The sequence below is a fragment of the Moschus berezovskii genome, chromosome 13 (genome assembly GCF_049115385.1).
Source record: "Moschus berezovskii isolate FMDL1 chromosome 13, NW_MosBer_1.0, whole genome shotgun sequence".
Lineage (NCBI taxonomy): Eukaryota > Metazoa > Chordata > Mammalia > Artiodactyla > Moschidae > Moschus > Moschus berezovskii.
This window is the reverse complement of record NC_142472.1, coordinates 60,644,894-60,668,024: the sequence shown is the minus strand read 5'-3', so window position 1 is coordinate 60,668,024 and position 23,131 is coordinate 60,644,894. Positions and strand designations below refer to the sequence as shown.

General features: G+C 34.8%; 1 protein-coding gene across 2 annotated transcripts in view; it reads right to left on the bottom strand.

The window, feature by feature from the left end:
• NBEA (neurobeachin) overlaps positions 1-23,131 on the bottom strand; it is a 671,823-nt gene that overhangs the window by 418,911 nt on the left and 229,781 nt on the right. For both annotated transcript variants that reach the window (XM_088842722.1, XM_088842723.1), the window contains exons 31-33: positions 15,266-15,704; positions 4,970-5,124; positions 2,622-2,748 (exon numbers count right to left, since the gene is read on the bottom strand). In XM_088842722.1, the coding sequence (XP_088698848.1) occupies positions 2,622-2,748; positions 4,970-5,124; positions 15,266-15,704 (721 nt within the window). The remainder of the gene's footprint in view (positions 1-2,621; positions 2,749-4,969; positions 5,125-15,265; positions 15,705-23,131) is intronic.

Here is a 23,131-nt window from a genome sequence, read left to right as displayed (position 1 = left end):
AAACAAACTGGGTAGAATGGAGTGCCAAAGCAGAATCCATTACATAGGAACACGATTTATAACAAAAGTGGCAGAGAAAGGGAGATAGGAGACTTTCTCAAATAAATAGTACTGGGTCACTGACATCCCTATCACTTCTGCTTCATAAAATTCACAAAACTAAGTTCCAGATGAACTATGCTTCTCAATATAAAAAGCAAAAATAAAGCAGCCAGAGGATGAGTTGGGGAAAATTCAGGCAAAGATCTCTCGTCTACAACACAAAAAGCATGAAAACCCAAAAAACTTGATAAATTGATTTCATTAAAATTCACAGCCTCTTTTGATGAAAACAGATTCCATAGGTGATAAGAAAAGCCACAGAATAGGAGAAGGTATATACATAAAACATAACCATCAAAGGGTTCATTTTCAAAATGCATAAGGAGAAAGGCCTTTCAAATTAAGGAGAAAAGCCTTTACAAATTAAGGAGACGACAACTCAACGTTTTAAAATGAGTAAGAGATTTCAACAGAGAAATCACAAAAGAAGAAACCCAAAGGACCAATAAATATTGGTCCCTTTGTCCATGCCAAAAAGTCCATTCGAGGAATTTACAGTTAAGAATTCTTAAGAATGTTTAATATGTATTTTGTTGTTTTGATATTTTAGATAGCTATTATATAACTATCTAAGATAGTTAAGATATTACATATTACATACGATATTACAATATATGATATTACATAAGCTATTACAATATATAAGAAGATACTTGACCTCATCAAGTACCAGAAAAAGAGAAACAGAAAATACAATGGAATGCCACCGACTCAATGGAAATGAATTTGAACAAACTCCAGGAGACAGTAGAAGACAAAGGAGACTGGTGAACTGCAGTCTAAGAGGTGGCAGAATCAGACACAACTTACTGATTGAACAACCACCACCACCACTATACTTCCACCAGAACAGCTAAGATGGAAAAGTGACAATAAGTAAAGTACTGTTACAGATTTAACGAATTAGGCACTCTCATAAGGTGCTAATTGAGTTTAGTAAACTTGCATCAACCACTTTTGAAAACATTTGGCATTATCCAGTAAGACTGAACATACACATATGAATCATCAATTCCACTCAGTTATTTACCCAACATATATGCATTCAAATGTGTAGTGTGCCTAAGAGTAATGCACAAACAGCACTGTTATGTAAAAAAGTAGCATTACTTGAAATAGTGCAAACCTGGAAAATTCCAAATACCCATCATCAGTAAAACAGATTAATAAATTGTAGTATACACCACTAAGAAATAAACATGAACAAAACTATGGTTACATGCAATACAGATAAAAATCTCAGAAATATAATGTTGAACAGAAGAAGCCAGAGACAAAAAGAACCCATACTGTGCAATTCAATTCATATAAAATTCAAAAAAGAAAAAAACTAATCCAGTTTTAAGTCAGAGTGATGGATTTGAAGAAGAGCAAGAATAGAGTCAAAAAAAGGCACACAAGATGGGGGCTTTGAGGTACTTGCAATACTGTTTTTTGCCTTGAGTGGTGGTGACACAACATCATTCTTTCATTGAGCTTTTATATTCTGTATTTGTGTGATACTTGAATTAAGACCATGAATAAATGTGTGTGTATATGCAATTTAACACCAAGCATGTGGGTCAATCTCTTCTAGGAATGTTCTTTGATGTATGCATGCTAAGTTGCTTCAGTTGTGACCGACTCTTTGCAACTCCATGGACAGTAGCCCCCAGGCTCCTCTGTCCATGGGATTCTCCGGGCCAGAATACTAGGTGGGCTGCCATTTCCTCCTCCAGGGGATCTTCCCAACCCAGGGATCAAACCTGAGTCTCCTGTGGCTCCTGCACTGCAGGTTGATTCTTTACCACTGAGCCACCAGGGAAGCCCATGTTGTTTGATATGTTACTACAAATCATTTTTATCTATTTATCAAGATACAAAACATAATGTTTGGTGATTCTACCTCCAATTATATAAGTTACATATAACTCTATTCGGAAAGTCTGTATTTTAAACTCAGCACCCCACCAATTTTATCATGGTGCCAGGTGTGCATGTTTCTACCTTACATGAAACTGTAACATGTGCTTCGTGACAGTGGATTATAAATTCAGGAAACATCTTGAAAACCATTCAAGACTTCTCAGTTTAGACTCTGAAATATAATAAATGATTTTTACATAATGAATAACTATCTAAAATATCAAAACAATGATATACATACTTAAGAATTCGGAGAAGGCAATGGCAAGCCGCTCCAGTACTATTGCCTAGAAAATCCCATGGATGGAGGAGCCTGGTAGGCTGTAGTCCATGGGGTCGCTAAGGGTCAGACACGACTGAGCGACTTCACTTTCACTTTTTACTTTCACACATTGGAGAAGGAAATGGCAACCCACTCCAGTGTTCTTGCCTGGAGAATCCCAGGGACGGGGGAGCCTGGTGGGCTTCCATCTATGGGGTCGCACAGAGTCGGACACGACTGAAGTGACTTAGCAGTAGCAGCAACTGTATCTTTAAACTTAATGAATACTGTTTCACTCTCTTTGAGGTGGAAGGAAGGGAGTAAAATGAGTGAAAAAAACAGTTATGTATACCTCATGTTTTCAGCCGAATCTTCTGGCATTGGAGCAACAGTTTGTACAGCTGGAAGGTTTTTGCTGGTAGCACCATTCACAAAACTAGAAGATGAGGAAGAAGACGAAGACCCCGAATCCACGGCACCTGTTCCCAAAATAATAGTTTTTAGCCTTAAATACAAACTTACTGAACAAAATAATTTTCATTACATCATTAATGAGTTTAAAAAAATTCATCTGAATTTCAAAATAGAATTAGGCCATTAAAAAATCATTTGGCCAATGGTACATTAATAACTATAATTACTAAAAATAGCGGTTGCATTGAAACAGTTTATTTACTTATATTATGCCAACAAAACTACAGATTACAAATGGGGCATAAATAAAAGACATCAACAAATGAAAACAATTTTAGATAAAATGAGGCTGATAAAATAAAGCAAATTTAGATGTGAAAATATTATCTGCTTTTTTATTGCTATGTTGTTATACTTTTAGTTTTCATCATTTTAGATATAATTAGCAATAAACTGTCTCAACATAAATTTGTGGCCCTGCAGCATCAATGCTTATTTTAATAATATGATAGCTTAAGAAGGGCTATAATAAGTATATTTGTACCCAATTTTAAAATAATGAGTTTCCTCAACGATATGAAGATGCCATTTTAGAACAGATTTTCCTATATTACACCATATGTTAAATAGCTGTGGAGTTGAGGGACATCTAGTGTTCCTAAATGTTATCTTATCTGTATCTTATCTTACACTAATACCCATAAAACTTGGATTTCACAACAACACTTACACAGCACGTTTGTGCCAAAATCAAAACTAGTTTTGGGTCCAGTTTAGATGCTGACCCTTAGGTTATTTGTGTGTGTGTTTGTGTATCTGTATATACGTATTTCTAAGGAGGATATTCATTGCCTACGTTTTTACTGTAATATACGTTTTACACTATCACTAGACCTCTGGTTACCATCACTTTCTAAATCTATTATTAATTCACAGAATAGAAATTCAAGGAAAATATCATACCTTGTTTCAAATAAAGATAAAAAAGAAATTATTTGCTTTTTACTTTTAAAAGTAAGGATTTAGTCCATAAACACCAAATGCAGATTATTTTTTTCCCTACTACATTGGCATATTTTAAAGTTCTTAACACTTTTCTGAGTTTACATTTTGGTAAAAGGAAAACATTTTTATTCCTTCCTCTAGAAAGCAGAATGAGTATAACGAATAAGACTATAAACTAGATAGAAAAAAAAAACTTTATATCAGAAGTCTTCAAACAAGTCAGATATAAATACTTGTTTTAATATGTATAAATCAAAGATGTTTTGTTTTTTAACACAATGCCATTAATGATGTTTATTTGCTAACATAAATATGCTTCATAGAGTACATTCTACTTACTACAACCCCATAAATGTGCTGTTCATGATGTGTCAGGACTCAGGTGGTATGATAAACAAGATAAATACAGAAAGCACAAAGAGCTATGAAATTAATAAAAATGGGAATAATCTAAGTAATGATAATAGATGGAAAAGTTCAAGGCTATACAGTTTGGAGAAGAGAAGGCTACTATAGTCAGGGAAGGAAAGTCAGGGATCATCTTGCGTTGTGTAAATACCTAAAATGGAATCACAAAGATTTGGGTAAGGATTTATTTAGCTAATAATCAACAGGAACATTTCTGGAAATTTACAAAAAAAGAAAAAAGTTATTTTAGGCAGGCTTTTAAAATTTGTAGTGATTTGGAATTTTTCTGTTTCTAGAATTTTTAGGAAAATGTTGGACAAGGAATGGATATAATTGTAATCTAAGTATATAAATTAATACCATGTCAAACAATGGTTCTTATTCACATGCATTTTTTGTTAAGTTGAGGCTCTTGCATATCGTCAAGGTTCTTAGGGGAGCTTTGTGAAAAGTATATATTAGGTTTCAATCAGAAAATGTCACTAAATCCATTTGCTGTCACTAATATATATAGTATATTTTGATATTCTGGATACAGTTTACTAATTTTTACATATCAAATATCAGTGTTCAAATTATCTTTTGGCTTTGCTCCCCAAGTATCCTTCAGCAATCTGAGTTCACTATGAAAATAAACAGCATCTTGTTTTGAGAAGACTCAAAACAAAACCCATAGTGTTCTCAAAAGTGCCTAAAAAGTTTACTGTAGAATTACAAAATCTGAAAACATGAAGAATAATCTTCTTAAAGATTAAGATAATCTTAAAATGATCAGAGCATTTTAATTTTTAAGATCAAATAAGCAGATAAAATGAAGATACAGAAAACAGAAAGAAAAAGATGAAGTATCACAAAAATAGATAAGGACAATACCTGTTGTATTAATCATACTTTTTGGTGTAGCTCCAGTAGCAGCAAATATATTAGAGGTACTGCCTGTTGGCAGTCCACTTCCAGCAGCAGTGGCTCCTACAGTGGTTACAGCTAAACTACCCGGAGGTGGCTTCTTAACAGGAACCACAACACTCCTGCAAAGAAATGATGAAAAATAACATAATGTCTAAGATGAATTCTAATCTTGCATTGGCAGATACATGTAATCAACATCAAATTATCTTTTAGAAAACATTTTTTTTGATGTGGACCATTTTTAAAGTCTTTACTGAATTTGTTACAATATTGCTTCTGTTTTACATTTTGGTTTATGAGATCTTAGCTCCCTGAACAGGGATTGAACCTGCATCCCCTGCATTTGAAAGTGAAGTCTCAATCACTGGACCACCAGGGAAAGTCCTATCATCAAATTTTCTCCTCTTTCTTTTTCCTTTCTCTGATTGCAACTTCATTGGTGAAAAGAATATACACATTAAGGATATACTATAAAGTGTTAACTATGATTTATTTGGCAAATATTTACGTAGAATCTAGAATTTGGATATCTTTTAAAAGATGACATGTGGTCTATAATCAGGATTCCAGGAAAATGTGAAAAAGGTGTGCTCTAGTTAAAATATTTTTCATATATGCACACAGGGATTTTTTTGTGAATATACATATATAAAATGTCCATCCTATCTCTATTACATTCTAAATGTGGAAAATAATCATAAAAACATTTGAAAGCCAAATTCTGAACTTCTGCAGAGTAAAACTGATTAAGGCAAGGAATACAGAATAACAAAGTGATTCAGTGGTAAGGAGTCTGCCTGCAATCCAGGAGACATGGGTTTGATCCCGGAGTTGGGAAGATCCCCTGGAGAAGGAAAAATACTCCACCATTTTTGCCTGAGAAACCCCGTGGACAGAGGAGACTGTAAGGTTACAGTTCATGAGGTCTCAAAAGAGTGAGACACAACCTAAGAGACTAAACTACAACAGTAACATTAAACTTTATTTCCCTGAATAAAATTGAGTTGTTTTTCATAATAGGGATGCTATTATAATGAAAGAGAAATGAGAGGATACACTGGACATTCAGTAAAAGATCTCTTTAGCTTTTAAACATTGACTTTGTGAGCTTAGAAGTTGAAAATGTTCTCATGTTTCTTTAGCATATTTAAATGAATTTCATTAAAAAAAATTCTGAACTTAACATGTGTGTTAACCTTAAACAATAAATAGATGTGAACAGTCAACATAAAAGACAAAGAAACTATTTAACATAATAAATATTTTTACTTTCTTTCAGTGAAGCTTCATCTTTCTCAAAGTTTACAGTACACCAACTCTATTTAATAAATACGTTTAAGCATTACTCACTTATTTATCTTGAAAGTAGATGTATGAGGTATTTTAAGTTCAAATAAAATGCTTGAAAACAAGGGAATGTTAGCAAAAATATATCCAATTTAAATTAGGTCTATTTAAAGTCCTGTCTCTGAGATGTTATTTTATTTTGGTTTTTTGGCTGTATGAGGCCTTTAATTGAGGCACGAGGGCTCTCAGTTGTGGCAATGTGGGGTCTAGTTCCCTGACAGGGGATTTAACCCAGGCCTCCTACAATGGGAGCATGGAGTCTTAACCACTGGACCACCAGAGAAATCCCTAAAATAGACCTTTTAAACTAGGTCTTTAAGATTGTAAAGAAAAATTTAATTTTCTCATAAAAAGCTCTATTTAAAGGAAACTGTATCAGTGGCTCATTGACAAGTCTATGGCTTAAATTTCTTTAATACCACAATTTTTAAAAGCAAATGACTTCATCAACGTAAAAAAATCTAAATTTATAAGGATTATTATTTTCAATTTCAGAGGCATTTAAAATATGTTTGTGACCATTGTAATTATAACATTAGATAATTTTAACCTCTGCCCTCTCAAATTCTTCCATTAGCTCTTTCTGGATACTTTTTTCTTTTATACTTAATGGATACAGTCAATTCATTAGACTCAACCTTGTGCTTTCAACTATCTTATTAAATTTCCAAAGCACACACTATGCTTTGAATCCCTTCATTGACCATTCCTGATCAAATACTTTAATTTATTTCACTGAGAGGTGGTGTGACATTATGGAGAGTGTATAGGATGTGGAGTTAGAAGATTAACGCTTGAGAACTAAAATCACTTCAAGCTGCTGCTGCTCCTGCTAAGTCACTTCAGTCGTGTCCGACTCTGTGTGACCCCATAGACGGAAGCCCACCAGGCTCCCCCATCCCTGGGATTCTCCAGGCAAGAACACTGGAGTGGGTTGCCATTTCCTTCTCCATGTGTGAAAGTGAAAAGTGAAAGTGAAGTCTCTCAGTCGTGTCCGACCCTTAGTGACCCCACAGACTGCAGCCCACCAGGCTCCTCCATCCATGGGATTTTCTAGGCAAGAGTACTGGAGTGGCTTGCCATTGCCTTCTCTGTCACTTCAAGCTATGTGATATTAAATTTCAGTTTTTCTTTAAAAATGGCAAGGCCAATGTGACTTATTTCACATATACCTGGATAAATTAAATGAGACTGTATTTAAAAGAACCGTATCAAATTAAGAGATGCCTTATAAATGTTAATAATTGTTACCCCGAAATAATTCTCTGCCAATAAGATAAGGTATTTATTTACAATGATATACATAAATATCAACAGAAAAGAAACCAAACTTATATTTTGGAATTATCATCAAAACTCTTCCCTAAACTTATAAACTATTTCATTGACTAGCTAGCAAGAAAACAAAATTATCAATTCTTGATTTGAAAAAAAGTAAAAATATCACTTTTTCCCTAAATCTTTCATTAAAATTCCTACGGATAAAATAAAGAAACACAAACTGATTGATAGTGCTATGAGATGTATTTGTAAATGGTACAAAAAATATATATATATATTGCCAAAGTTTCCTGATTAACTGATCATTACCAACTTCGTACAAACTCTCTGTAACAAGGTATCTTGTCAAGAACTGAAGCTCTGAGATGTGTATTAAGAAAAATGAGTTATATGAATGAGGGAAAAAAATTTCATCTCAACAACTTGTACTGATGGCTTGTAAATAAATGGAAACAACATTAAATGTCTTCCTACTAAAAGAAAACTTCTGAAAACATCTGATTTAATATTAGCTGACATTAAAGCCTCCAGACACTTCACTGACAGCAAACTCAGCAGTATGATAGTTACTACAACATGGGATATAAATAGAGTACACAGTGACTAGAAGCCTGGTTTTTAATGTCAGACAGATCTGAGCTAGAATTCAACCTCTAAGGTATCAAGCAAGTAAATTCTCTAAGCCCCATTCTCCATACCTTTAAAGTGAGACTCATAATAGTTTGCACCTCATAAGCTTGTTACAAAGATAAAATGATATACTATTAATACATATCAAATGCTTAGCATTTTAAAATGGTCCAAAAAGCTCAGCTATCATTAGTACTGCTATGGCTCTCAAATGACACCACCCTTATGGCAGAAAGTGAAGAAGAACTAAAGAGCCTCTTGATGAAAGTAAAGAGGAATGTGAAAAAGTTGGCTTAAAAACTCAACATTAAGAAAACTAAGACATGGCATCTGGTCCCATCACTTCATGGCAATTAGGTGGGGAAACAATGGAAACAGTGAGAGACTTTATTTTGGGGGGCTCCAAAATCACTGCAGATGGTGACTGCAGTCATGAAGTTAAAAGATACTTGCTCCTTGGAAGAAACCTAGACAGCATATTACAAAGCAGAGACATTACTTTGCCAACAAAGGTCCATCTAATCAAAGCTATGGTTTTTCCAGTAATCATATATGGATGTGAGAGACTATTAAGAAAGCTGAGTCTGAAGAACTGATGCTTTTGAACTGTGGTGTTGGAGAAGACTCTTGAGAGTCCCTTGGACAGCAAGGAGATGCAACCAGTCCATCCTAAAGGAAATCAATCCTGAATATTCATTGGAAGGACTGATACTGAAGCTGAAACTCCAATACTTTAGCTACCTGATGTGAAGAACTGACTCATTTGAAAAGACCCTGGAAAAGACTGAAGGTGGGAGGAGAAAGGGATGACAGAGGATGAGATGGTTGGATGGCATCACTGTCATGATGGACATGCTGCTGCTGCTGCTAAGTCACTTCAGTCGTGTCCGACTCTGTGTGACCCCAAAGACGGAAGCCCACCAGGCTCCTCCATCCCTGGGATTCTCCAGGCGAGAACACTGGAGTGGGTTGCCATTTCCTTCTCCAATGTGTGAAAGTGAAAAGTGAAAGTGAAGTCGCTCAGTCATGTCTGACTCGTAGCGACCCCATGGACTGCAGCCTACCAGGCTCCTCTGTCCATGGGATTTTCTAGGCAAGAGTACTGGAGTGGCTTGCCATTGCCTTCTCCGATGATGGACATGAGTTGAATCAACTCGGGAGTTGGTGATGGACAGGGAAGCCTGGTGTGCTGCCGTCCATGGGGTCGTAGAGTTGGACATGACTGAGCTACTGAACTGAACTGAACTGATGGCTCTCAAAAGTGCTGATGCAATCTGGGTCTACCACAGCAATAGTATCCAGAGTGAAAGAAGCAATAATCCTAATATATTCTGTGCCTGTCAGACCTCATAAAATACTATGTGTAGTTCTAGACACCATATTTCAAGAAAATAACAACACCATATTTCAAGAAAATAACAACAAAAGCATCATGTTTATAAAAGAATAGTTAGAATGACAGTAGATCTAGAACACAGGTCATGTCAGTCAAGAAAGACTGAGAGTCTAGAAAACTATAGTAAAAAATCTTAAAGATCGCTATTAACTAGTTATGTTTTGTAAAAAGGATACTATTTTATCTGCACAACTCAAGAACTGTCTTAAGTGTAAACTGAGGTATTGAAGACAAGAAATGACTTTTAAATAGTGACTTAATAAGACAATTGGGTTTTATAATTGCTCATGGATTTTAAAACAACTCCTTTTTCTTTGCACTTGCTCCCTCTTTTCTGTAACATTTATTGAACACTGAAAATTTAAAGGAATACAACTACACTGACAAGTCAGGGGATACCTAAGGCAAGTTAAGACATAACCCATGCCTTAGAGATACTTGAAAAAAAATACAAGGGACAAATAAATCAAATGTTCAACATATTTCAGTAACCACTCTGATTATAGTTAGGGACAGGAAGTTTCAGAAACATAAAGGATGAACATTATCAGGGAAGAGTAAACTGTATCAAAATGGATCAGTGGGAATCAGCTAAGAAGAGAAAAGTTCAATAGCAAAAACTTCTTAAGGCAAAGAGATCTGAAAAATCATAAAAGATTGAAGAACTGTAAATAGATCATTATAGCTGGTGAAAGGTGAGGACTTTCTATTTCAAACTAAGAAGTTCATCTTTTATTGTGTAATAACAAGATATTACTTAGATATATTCATGAGATTTACATTTAAGAAAAACATTTCTAGCATAAATGTGGAAGGTCCATTTGGTGGGGCAACACCTGGAAAATAGTGAGGCCAGCTGGAAGATAACAGAAGGAACACACTTCTGAGATGCCAAGAGCCTAAATAGCTTTGGAAAAGGGCATGCTGAATCTTTTCTGCAGTTCAGGTCTTTTAACCAAGTTAATAGTCATCTGCTACTTTTTAAAACTAATTATAAAGCCATCTCATTTATCCCAGAATTTTCATATTTTATGGGACTTTCTGGAAATAATGTATTATTTTCCATATTGGGAAACTGAGTCCCAGAGAACAAAAGAGAATAGATAAGGGTCATACAACTAATTACAAAGAGATCCACTACTCAGAGCCATTTCTCTTAATTTCTGTACTCTTTTTCTAACAAGGTTTACTGACATTAGACATTTATCTTGAAAGAAAAAAAATTAAACTATGAAGAAAAAATAATTATTTCTGATTTTAAGGTGATATTACAATTTACTGAAGCTTATTAGAAATTGCAAGTCTATCATTTTCATTATTTATTGATACTTTGTAAAATATTTAGAATACCAATGGAAAAATAGGATGTATGAAAAACAACTATTTCATTAATTCACCCTTTAAAGAGAGATGCCTTTTTCAACTCATTGAATTGTCTGTGGAAATGTCAGGAGAGAAAAAGGCAACAATATTGGGAAAATTAGAATACAACCATGCTGGGTCAAAACTGCATCATCTGGCAGCTGGCCTTAAATACTATATCCAGGGCACTTGGAACATAATAAAAGGTGGGATTTCAGTAGCTCGGTATCATTGAAACTTTGAATTGTAATGGTTGGCATAGTTTTAATCAATTTAGATTATATTTACCTTGTGATATGATCAAAATACTTTCTTAACAAAACATTAGAAAACTACAAAAACAGAAAATGAAGTACTCAGTAGTAATTTTAAGTTTTTATATTCTTACTTAATTCTAAGCTTAAAGAAATCAATGTAGGAGGATTCCATCATTTCTACAAAAATTGTTTTTATTTATCCTAAACTATCATTCTTAGCGCTAATATTTAAAGCACTGATATTAAAAAAAAACTATAGGGAAAATACCAAGACAAAGCCTATACTTGAAGTTTAGTAATATGAAGGTTATCTATATTGCTTTTTAGTCAAATAGCATTTACGAAATACTTTTTTTCCTCCAGAGATTTTCTTTTTCAGAGAATGAAACACTGGAAAGCAAGGATGCTATAAGTTTGAGGGGAAAAATACAAACTACTTCACTTGATCATATCAAACTCAGTAATTCAAACATAAGCAGGTCTTTAATATCAAAAGGGATGAAGTATACACCATAAGATCATTGTCTGTTAGAGAAGCAACAAAATTACAAGCTTTTCGTGATAACCAAGACTAAAAACAATTTTCTGAAATATAATGACAGTTAAAGTGTATGGAGACAAACATATTGTCCTCCGCCTTTTTTTTTTTTTTTTTTTTGTCCAAACTTAGGGGGTGTCTCAGGAATCCCTGGGGAATTAAGACTGAGCTAAATCACAGATATATACACCCAATTCTCAAAAGATTAAAAACGTTTGGACATGCAGGATTAAATTTTAGTTTAAATGATGTAAAACTTAATGGATGGTTTTAGAGAAAACCATCCCTCAATCTAAAAGTTACAGTTACTAATACATTAAAAAAAAACAAACACAGCTCAGCGAGACTATTTTATAAACCACACATCTATACAGAAATCTATCAGAACAAATAGAATTGTTGAGGAACTTTGCAACTATACTCTAAGTTCTATTATGAGATTATTAAACTGTTCTCTTAGAAATAAAACCATAAGTATTTCTTTTTGCTTCATAGTAATAGAACAGTAGGAAAGTTCTTATAATTTCGTTATCACACTTCCTCTATACATACAGTGTTCCCTCTACAGAATAGTACTAGTGGATGTCTAGCAGTTACAGTGCTTTAAGTCATAAATATAAATTTGTTAGGGTCAGTCAGTGAAATCAAAGACATATACTTCAATCTGCACAGATGATGTCTGGAGGAAATAAAAAGAAAAAGAATCAGTGCTTTCCATATATGCAGATGAGAATGTTTACATGATGTTTCATAATACAACCTGATGGAAGATTTAATACTAAAGGAAAAAGGTTTATTTTAGTTAAGCCTAAATGTTTCTAAATTTTGTTGCTGCAATTTACCTAATAAAAATGATATTATAAACTTCAAAATACTGAAATTCGTCAACATGACATCATAAGTGAAGAGAAACTCCATTTGAAAAATGTAATTGACCATATAACTCATATGACATCAGTTGTTTTAGGAAGTCACTCCCAAATTTACAATCTAGAAAAAATATAAAGAATGCTTTGCTAGCATGTTTTCAAAAGAACCGATAAACTATTGGCTAAATTAAGGAAAATCCTAGGTGATTTCCACTGGAATTGTATAATATTATTATGTATGATTTAGTTACAAAGAAATGATAAACTGAGTTTATAGCTATTTTTCAACCAAAGATAAAAATGAAAAATACATTATTGGTAGAGTAAGACCCAAGATAATTCTGTGTTTGAAACTAAAAGTATTCAGGACTTTGCATCTAAAGTCTGTCTTCTTGGATCCTATTTTCAAGGAACTCAATCTGATGCTAAAAGACATGTCATAACTTGAATTTCAGATTTTAGTGCTTCAGAAATATGTTTATATACTTCATAATGTAATTATAGCTACCTTAAGACAGACAACACTTTAAGGCAAATGGTAGCAATATATCACAAATATAATTGAAAAATGCAGTTGTCCAGAAGCACTTGTGGGGATGTCTCTGAAAAGATGCTCAAAGCTCCAGAGTTTGAAGTTAAATTTTTGATGTTGTCACTCTCAATCTATTGAATGGCTGACAGACAATCAAACCCGTCTGGCTGGCTGGCAGCTCATTTTGCTGGCAGGTGGCAAACAATTAGACACACCAATTTGTGCCTCCTGATGACATTAAAGCATGAAACTAAGTTGTATGCAGGGCCTAGTGATTTGTGTGAAAGCATTTCAAAAATAATACTCTTTGCCGTGGCAACTCATTTCAGACTGCCACCTCCCATTATGGCTTTGAGCAGTGAAGACGACAGACTTGAGTTACGTGCAGTGCAAGGCCGCTTCTGTTCAATCCGTCATCAGCGCCCCCTGAGACCTCAATCCCCTCCTTTCATCAGTATCACCTCATCATTTACATTTGATAGTACTTGAGCTACTGCATATATTAACTACACCGGAGACTCTTCTAAAAAGAATTGGAATACGCTTTGTGCTCCACGATTTCATTTCTACTTATGCAATTCTGAATAATGACTGAACTCCCACTGCATTTTGCACAAATGCTACCAAGAACAAATGGAAAGTTCTATTTTTTGTAAAGCAATATCCTCAAAAGTGTAATAAATTTTGAGTGGCTAAGAATACTGGCACTCAGGTAACAGTTTTGTTAAGTTTTAATGAAAAAAATGTCCTAACAATAATCCAAAATAGGAAAGAAATATTTTACCTAATCTTTATTTCATTGGATTCTCTTATACAAATCACAATATTTCTCTTTTTCTATTGCTTATATGTTAACAAAATTTAGATACAGAAATTTAAATGGAACATAAAACTTATGATCCCAAATTAAACTATTATAACAGTTATTTATAGATAGATTTATAAATATATACAATTAAAAATACTTATGTATTTATGCTTATATAAATTCATAAACACACATACACATATCTCTTAGGAATGCAAACTAAATATGAAATGGCATAGGGAATATCCAAGGAACTATATGAATAAACCTCCAAACTATTAAAAAAGGAAATAATTTCCTATATATTATACCCCTGCTTTTTTAGTTGTTAAAAAATGTCTGATATTTAACACATTTTACCTTATATGACAAATATTTGCAAACATTTTATCTCCTTTAACTACTGTAAGTTCACAGAAAACAAAACTGATTCTATCTCTTTATATCTGACATGATGACTAATATCATTTATATTTTCATAATAGATTTTCAAAAAGTATCTGTAGAACACTGGTTAAAATGTTTATAGGCAATTTTTAAATCCTATTTATGTATAAAAAGATAATGCACCCTAACTGAAAATGCCCTTATTGCCACACCTCAACCCCTAAACTCAAAAAGTAATGGCTTTAACTTGGACAAAGCAGTTTGTCTATTTTAGAGAAAATAATATGGAATAGAAACTGCATTCTGACTGTATATTTATTTTGACATTACAGTTTAAGAAATATCTGATTTACTTACTTTTTTTCTCTTTAAAACAAAAAACAATTACTTGTCAATCACCTCAAATATATGTATATACCTATATACATATAGCTATATACAAATATATGTATATATACCTATATACATATATATGTACACGTATTTGTATATAGCTATATGTATATATGTACACATATTTATATATATGTACATAATATAAACACACACATACATATAAAATGACTTCTCCAATGTAGTCACTTGACGATAGGTCATAAGCAGAATCTGTGTTACCCTATTTTCAATTCAATGTGTCATTCCCCATTTCATACTGTAGCCCCTTTTTTGAAACATATAATTAAAATGCCTGACTATGAGATCAATCAGGTTGGCCTATCACTTTGATAGTCTTTGTGGTAAGAATCCATAGTAATAAACATATTTTCAAGATCTGCCTAATATTTTTAAATTAAACAGACACTAATTTTCCTTCTATACACACAGCACTGTGAATAGTAAGTTCAGTACCTACCTGTCAAAGGAATGAAACTGCATAGGAAGAATTGCTTGCGCTTCTCTCTTCAATGCTGGGTCTGGGTATGGGATAGGCTCAGGGCCACATTCTGCAATTTCGACTGGGGCAGCCACAAGACTTTTCAGTATTTCCTTGACATTGATGCCTTTAGTTTGACTAATGCTAGATATGGATGGTGCAGACTTCAATATTTCACTGGGGTTCTCGGTCAGGCTTTCCTGTGACTTTTTCACTTCATTTGACAAAGTGGATAACAGTTCACTCATAGCATCAGGGCCTGTGCTAGTCTCTAATTCTGCCCCATTCAGGATGTTAGCTACTTGCTCCTCTCCAATTCCTGAATCGGTATGAGGAATGGAACTTTCTAGATGAATATCCTCACCAGGGGTTGGTGTCTCTTTTTCCTTTACAGTGTCCGGGAATGCAGCAGGTGTTTCTATAATGATAGAAATCAGTTTAAACAAAATGCTTCGCAAATGAAAACCCACTGTTATTAATAAAATATACTCACAGAAAAGAAAACCTGTAACAAACAAAAACTCTGCTAAATGGATGTACATAACACCACAACTTGGTTAAAACATATCACCTATATATCTGTTATTTTGTTCAGTAAGCATCAACAGAGCCCTGTTTCTTTTATAAATCATCTGGCATGTCAAAAGTGATACTTTTGGAAACATGGAGAAATAGTTCCTACTATAATTTCTTATAAGAGCTTATAAATAAATATTATATTAAGCTTCCTTTTATCCTTTCATTGTCAGCTACCAGTCATGCAAGATAAATTATACTCCTCTAATATCTTCCTTAAAATATGAAGCCATTTTTATATCTTTTTTGGTATTTCAATAACCAGTAATGAAATAACTAATTGAAAATTTTAAACTAAAGGTATTTTTAAAAATTACATGTAATACATTAAATTCTAAAGAGTTAGTTGCAAAAACATGTCAAATGATTAGTTCCAAAGGATAAATGCCGTAATAATAGAATAGTGAGCCTCGAGAATTTGACCTATATGCACCTTTAAGGACAATTATTTTGGAATATTCATGATGATTATGAATAAATATAAACTTCAATATATGGAAAGTGAATCACAAATATATACGTATGAAAGCATATACAGTACTACCAATTAAATAGATAAAAAAGAAAAACATCTTTTAAAATGTTAAATCCCTATCAAATCTCATTATACAAAGGTCACTATAATAAAATATTCAGTTCAGTTCAGTTCAGTCACTCAGTCATGTCCGACTCTCCGCGACCCCATGAATCACAGCACTCAAGTCTCCCTGTCCATCACCAACTCCCAGAGTTCACTCAAACTCATGTCCACAGTGATGCCATCCAGCCACCTCATTCTCTGTCGTCCCCGTCTCCTCCCGCCCCCAACCTTTCCCAGCATCTGAGTCTTTTCCAGTGAGTCAACTCGTCGCATGAGGTGGCCAAAGTATTGCAGTTTCAGCTTTAGCATCAGTCCTTCCAATGAACACCCAGGATTGATCTCCTCTAGAATGGACTGGTTGGATCTCCTTGCAGTCCAAGGGACTCTCAAGAGTCTTCTCCAACACCACAGTTCAAAAGCATTGAATGGCGATTATCTTTCTTCACAGTCCAACTCTCACATCCATACATGACCACGGGAAAAACCATAGCCTTGACTAGACGAACCTTTGTTGGCAAAGTAATGTCTCTGCTTTTTAATATACTATCAAGGTTGGTCATAACTTTCCTTTTAATAAAATATTACCAAATTCTAAATGATGACCTTGAAAAATTTATCTAATCTAGTATTTAGGAATTTCCTGGTGGTCTAGTGGCTAAGATTCCACACTCCCAATTCTGGGGATCTTGGAACAATACTTGGTCAGGGAACTATATAGATCCCATATGCTGCAAAAAAAAAAAAAAAAGTATCCCAAGCGCCACAACTAAAGATCCCACATGACACAAACATTGAAGAGCCCTGGGGTGGCAATGAAGACCCAGTGACATCAAATAACAGCTTCCCAGGTGGGTCAATGTTAAAGAATCTGTCTGCCAATGCAGGAGACATGGGTTCAATCCCAGGATCAGGAAGATCCTCTGGAGGAGGAAATGGCAATCCACTCCAGTATTCTTGTCTGGAGAATCCGACGGACAAGAGCCTGGCAGGCTATATAGTCCATGGGGTCAGAGAGTTGGACACACCTGAGCATGCACACACAGTCAAATAAATATTTTTTTTAAAGTATCATGGAAATAGTAACAGTATTTAACTTAATAAAATCATGCTGAAGCAGAAAATAAGATACATATGTAGATTACTTGCAATTCCCTGCATAAAATAGATATTTAGTAAATGGCAGCTTTTTGTATTACTTTAATAACAGTTATTCTTTACAAAACAAGAAGGGCAAACTAAATTATTTTGATGATCTCTTTGAAATTAACATTTGTAAGTTCTATAAAACTAACCTTAGGTGTTTTGCTGCTGTTATTCGTATAGAATTTTATTGGACAAAGAAATTAAAAATATACATATCTTACAAGTCCATGATATACTGTAATTTTCCTCATATTTATGAAACATATTTTAGTTTTGCTTGTTTGCTTAGGCAAGGGCTTTAGTAATATTTTGTAGAATATGATAATAGTACTAAAACACTGGATGAACAACATGAAAGACAGGTTGTTCTTAGTTGTTCTCAAGGTCAAAACTTAACTGCATAAAGTATTTTTAAGAAGTCAGAAAATTTCAGTAGTATTTCTGGCAAAACAGTAGAGAAGGAAAAAGGTATGAGGTAAACTTAATTTCACACTTTTAAATAAAACCTTGTGACAGAAGATTAAGACAGAGTGAAGAAAGCCAGATAGAAAAACACCAATAGAGTATACTAATGCATATATATGAAATTTAGAAAGATGGTAACCTTAACCCTGTATACGAGACAGAAAAAGAGACACAGGTGTACAGAACAGTCTTTGGGACTCTGTGGGAGAGGGTGAGAGTGGGATGATTTGGGAGAATGGCATTGAAACATGTATATTATCATATGTGAAACGTATCACCAGTCCAGGTTCGACACATGATACAGGATGCTCGGGGCTAGTGCATGGGGATGACCAGAGGGAGGATATGGAGAAGAGGGAGGTGGGAGGGGGGTTCAAGAAGGGGAACACATGAACACCCGGGGCGGATCCATGTCAATGTATGACAAAACCAACCAATATAATATTGTAAAGTAATTAGCCTCCAATAAACAAAAATAATAAAATGAAAATAAATAAATAAATAAAGGCATATTTGGCTGAGGAAAAAAAGACAAAGTAGAAAAACTACATTAGGAATAAGAAGGACAATAAAGAATCAAGATGCTTCTGGAATATCTAGCTGAAGAAAAAAAAAATAGGGGTATTTCACTAACCAAGAAAGCACGTGAAAAAGAAGCAAGTTGTTCAGGAAGATAATGAATTAAATTTTGAATGAATTGAGTCTGCAGAATCTCTGGGACATTTATATCTGGAAGTCAAGAAAACTATAGCCATGTATTTGGGGATCATTCAACCAGAGGTGGTAACTGAAACTGAAAACTGTTGAAATTACCTAGGAATATAGAATGAGAAGGTGGTTAAGTCAGTTATTTCCACTCTTAGAGATACTACTGAATTTATTAAATTCATGTTTAATCTATAGACTATACAATAATGGAGAGAACACAGTTACAGTAAAAAAAATCAGGACAGAATTAAACAGCGGCAGTGACATTCCTATACTTGTAAAACAGAGAATGTAAACACAGAAACAAAACAGAACTCTAACATCAATAACTGGATTAAATTAATTAAATTAAATAAAAACTTTATTTTTGGGGGCTCCAAAATCACTGTGGATGCTGACTGCAGCCATGAAATTAAAACACACTTACTCCTTGGAAGGAAAGTTATGACCAACCTTGATAGTATATTAAAAAGCAGAGACATTACTTTGCCAACAAAGGTCTGTCTAGTCAAGGCTATGGTTTTTCCAGTGGTCATGTATGGATGTGTGAGCTGGACTGTGAAGAAGGCTGATCGCTGAAGAATTGATGCTTTTGAACTGTGGTGCTGGAGAAGACTCTTGAGAGTCCCTTGGACTGCAAGGAGATCCAACCAGTCCATTCTAGAGGAGATCAATCCTGGGTGTTCATTGGAAGGACTGATGCTAAAGCTGAAACTGCAATACTTTGGCCACCTCATGGGACGAGTTGACTCACTGGAAAAGACTCTGATGCTGGGAAGGATTAGGGGCGGGAGGAGAAGGGGACGACAGAGAATGAGATGGCTGGATGGCATCACCGACTCGATGATGAGTTTGAGTGAACTCTGGGAGTTGGTGATGGACAGGGAGGCCTGGCGTGCTGTGGTTCATGGGATTGCAAAGAGTCGGACACAACTGAGTGACTGAACTGAACTGAACATCAATAAAATATCACAGTGGAATAGCTACTAGCCCGGGCTAAATTTTTCCTTATAGAGTTCAACTGCCACAAGGCATTCAGTCAAGGACAGCACTTAGTCTAAATTTACCTCATTTATAGATTTGGTCTACAGGTTTGGCTTTACCTTAACATGTCTCAGAATCTTATGATGTGTTTCACATTAAGAGCTAGACAAAAAAGTAAACGTTTCAACTCAGGCTACAATATAAGCATTCTGTTAACATATAAAATATATAAGAACATAAAATCTTTGATTTGAGTTCATAAAGTACCAAATAAAAATATTTTTTTCTACCAACTATAGAGAATTTTGCTTTTCTGTTCAAAAGACTCTCTCACTAACAATTAAAATCAATAACTGAGTAGTTTCATACACAGAACTTCAATGTAAATTTTGACTTCTTGATTATAAAAAATTAAAAGTTTATTAAATTGGAATATTAAAAAATTTTCAGATGACTCATCAAAATATTATTGTTGTGCAATCACTCAGTCATGCCCAACTCTTTGCCTCCCCATGGAATGCAGCACGTCAGGCCTCCCTGTCCATCACCAGCTCCTGGAGTTTACCCAGACTCATGTCCATTGAGTTGGTGATGCCATTCAACCATCTCATCCTCTGTCATCCCCTTCTCCTCCTGCCATCAATCTTTCCCAGCATCAGGGTCTTTTCAAATGAGTCAGTTCTTCCCATCAGGTGGCCAAAGTACTGGAGTTTCAGCTTCAACATCAGTCCTTCCAATGAATATTCAGGATTGACTTCCTTTAGGATGGACTCGTTGGATCTCCTTGCAGTCCAAGGGACTCTTAAGAGTCTTCTCCAATACCGCAGTTCAACTCTCACAACTATACATGACTACTGGAAAAACCATAGCCTTGACTAGTTGGATCTTTGTTGGCAAAGCAATGTCTCTGCTTTTTAATGTGCTGTCTAATTTGGTCAAAGCTTTTATTCCAAGGAGTGAGCAGTCTTTTAATTTCATGGCTGCAGTCACCATATGCAGTGATTTTGTAGCCCAAGAAAAGACAGTCTCTTACTGTTTCCATGTTTCCCCACCTATTTGCCATGAAGAAATGGGACCGGATTCCATGATCTTCGTTTTTTGAATGTTGAATTTTAAGCCAGGTTTTTCACTCCCCTCTTTCACTTTCTTCAAGAGGCTCTTTAGTTCCTCTTCACTTTCTGCCATAAGGGTGGTGTCATCTGTCTGAGGTTATTGGCATCCATCCCAGCAATCTTGATTCCACCTTGCACTTGATCCAGCCCAGCATCTGGCATGATGTACTCTGAATATAAGTTAAATAAGCAGGGTGACAGTATACAGCCTTGACAGACTCCTTTCCCAATTTGGAACCAGTCCATTGTTCCCTGTCCAGTTCTAACTGTTGCTTCTTGACCTGCATACAGATTTCTCAGGAGGCAGGTAAGGTGGTCTTGCATTCTCATCTCTTTAAGAATTGCCTATAGTTTGTTGTGATCTACACAGTCAAAGGCTTTACCATAGTCAATGAAGCAAAAGTAGATGCTTCTCTGAAATTCTCTTGCTTTTTCTATTAACCAACAGATGCTGGGGATTTGATATCTGGTACCTCTGCCTTTTCTAAATCCAGCTTGAATATCTGGAAGTTCTTGGGTCATGTACTGTTGAAGCCTAGCTTGGAGAATTTTGAGCATTACTTCACCAGCATGTGAAATGAGTGCAATTGTGAAGCATTTGAACATTTTTGGCACTGCCCTTCTTTGGGACTGGAATGAAAATTGACATTTTGGAGTCCTGTGGCCACCACTGAGTTTTCCAAATTTGCTGGTATATTGAGTGCAGCACTTTCACAGCATCATCTTTAAGGATTTGATATTGCTCAACTGGAGTTCCATCACCTGTGCTAGTGTTGTTTATAGTTATGCTTCCTATGGCCCACTTGACTTTGCATTCCAGGATGTCTGGCTCTAGGTGAATGAACACACCATTGTGGTTATCTGGGCCACTAAGATGTTTTTGTACAGTTCTTCTGTGCTTTCTTGCCAACTCTTCTTAATATCTTCTGCTTCTGTTAGGTCCACACCATATCAAAATATTTACACAATGATAAATCTTAATTTTATTTTTACTATAAATGATAAAAAAATTATTTCAAAAGGATGCAATAATTTAGATATTTCATAAGAATTCTATTCAAATACGTATGTTTTGTTAAGCATACTTTGTGATGTTATTCATGTAGAAATGAAAATAAACACCAGTGAAAAATTTTATAATAATAATTGCAAATAGAAAACAGGACAGGCATGCATGCTAGGTCACTTCAATTGTGTCTGACTCTTTGCAACCTCATGGACTGAAGCCAGCCAGGCCCTTCTGTCCATGGGATTCTGGAGTGGGCTGCATTCCCTTCTCAGGGGATCTTCCTGATTCAGGGATTGAACCCTTGTTTCTCTACTCTCCTGCGTTAACAGGCTGGTTCTTTATCACTAGTGCCACCCACAGGTCAGTATTCAGAAAATCTACCTTAATTTCCCATTATTCATTAACCTTTTACAGAACATGCTCTCGAAAGATAGCACAAACTTCAGCTTAAAATCCATGTTTCCAAAATGATTCCACACTATGGTACTTTGAGAATTTAACCCAAGTGATTTCAATAGAAGCCATGCATGAGCAACGCACAAAGTATAAATGACTGCACCTGTGCAAGTTGTATTACTGACAGGAGACTTAATTTTTCAGTACTTCTCAACAGTTTCTGTAGCAATAGGCCATGTTAGTACACAAAGGAGAAACATTCCCAGACTAAGTGATCTTAACCTTGTCAGAAACAAGCAGTTGTGTGCCAGATGCCTCCTTTCATTGACCCTAATGAGTTCACCTACAGTCCACGGGGTCGCAAAGAGTCAGACACGACTTAGCGACTGAACAAAACAAACAATGAGTTCATCTAATGCATTTTGGAAAATATGGGGTTAAGTTCAGCAAATGACATATTTTCTACATGGTGACCTCATTTGTCACATTCCTTCCTCCAAAAAAATTTCTTGCTTTACAGTTATTTATGAAGTGTTTCAATATTTCTTACCTATTCAATTACTCAAGTTGCTATTTTCCAAACAACCTTAAAAGTAATAACATGAAATGAACATACAGCTTCTTGCTAGTACAGTACTAAAAATTACATTAAGATTACTTATTTTTCAAATAGCAATATGAAGTAAACTATTCACATTAGAGTAATTTAAAATGAACTAAAAATCTGTATGTAATTAACTTGTATCTTTTACTCTATTAAATGCAAATTAGGTAAACTCTTCCATTGTATAATTGTAAGGGATTTGATCTAGGTCATACATGAATGGTCCAGTGATTTTCCCTACTTTCTTCAATTTAAGTCTGAATTTGGT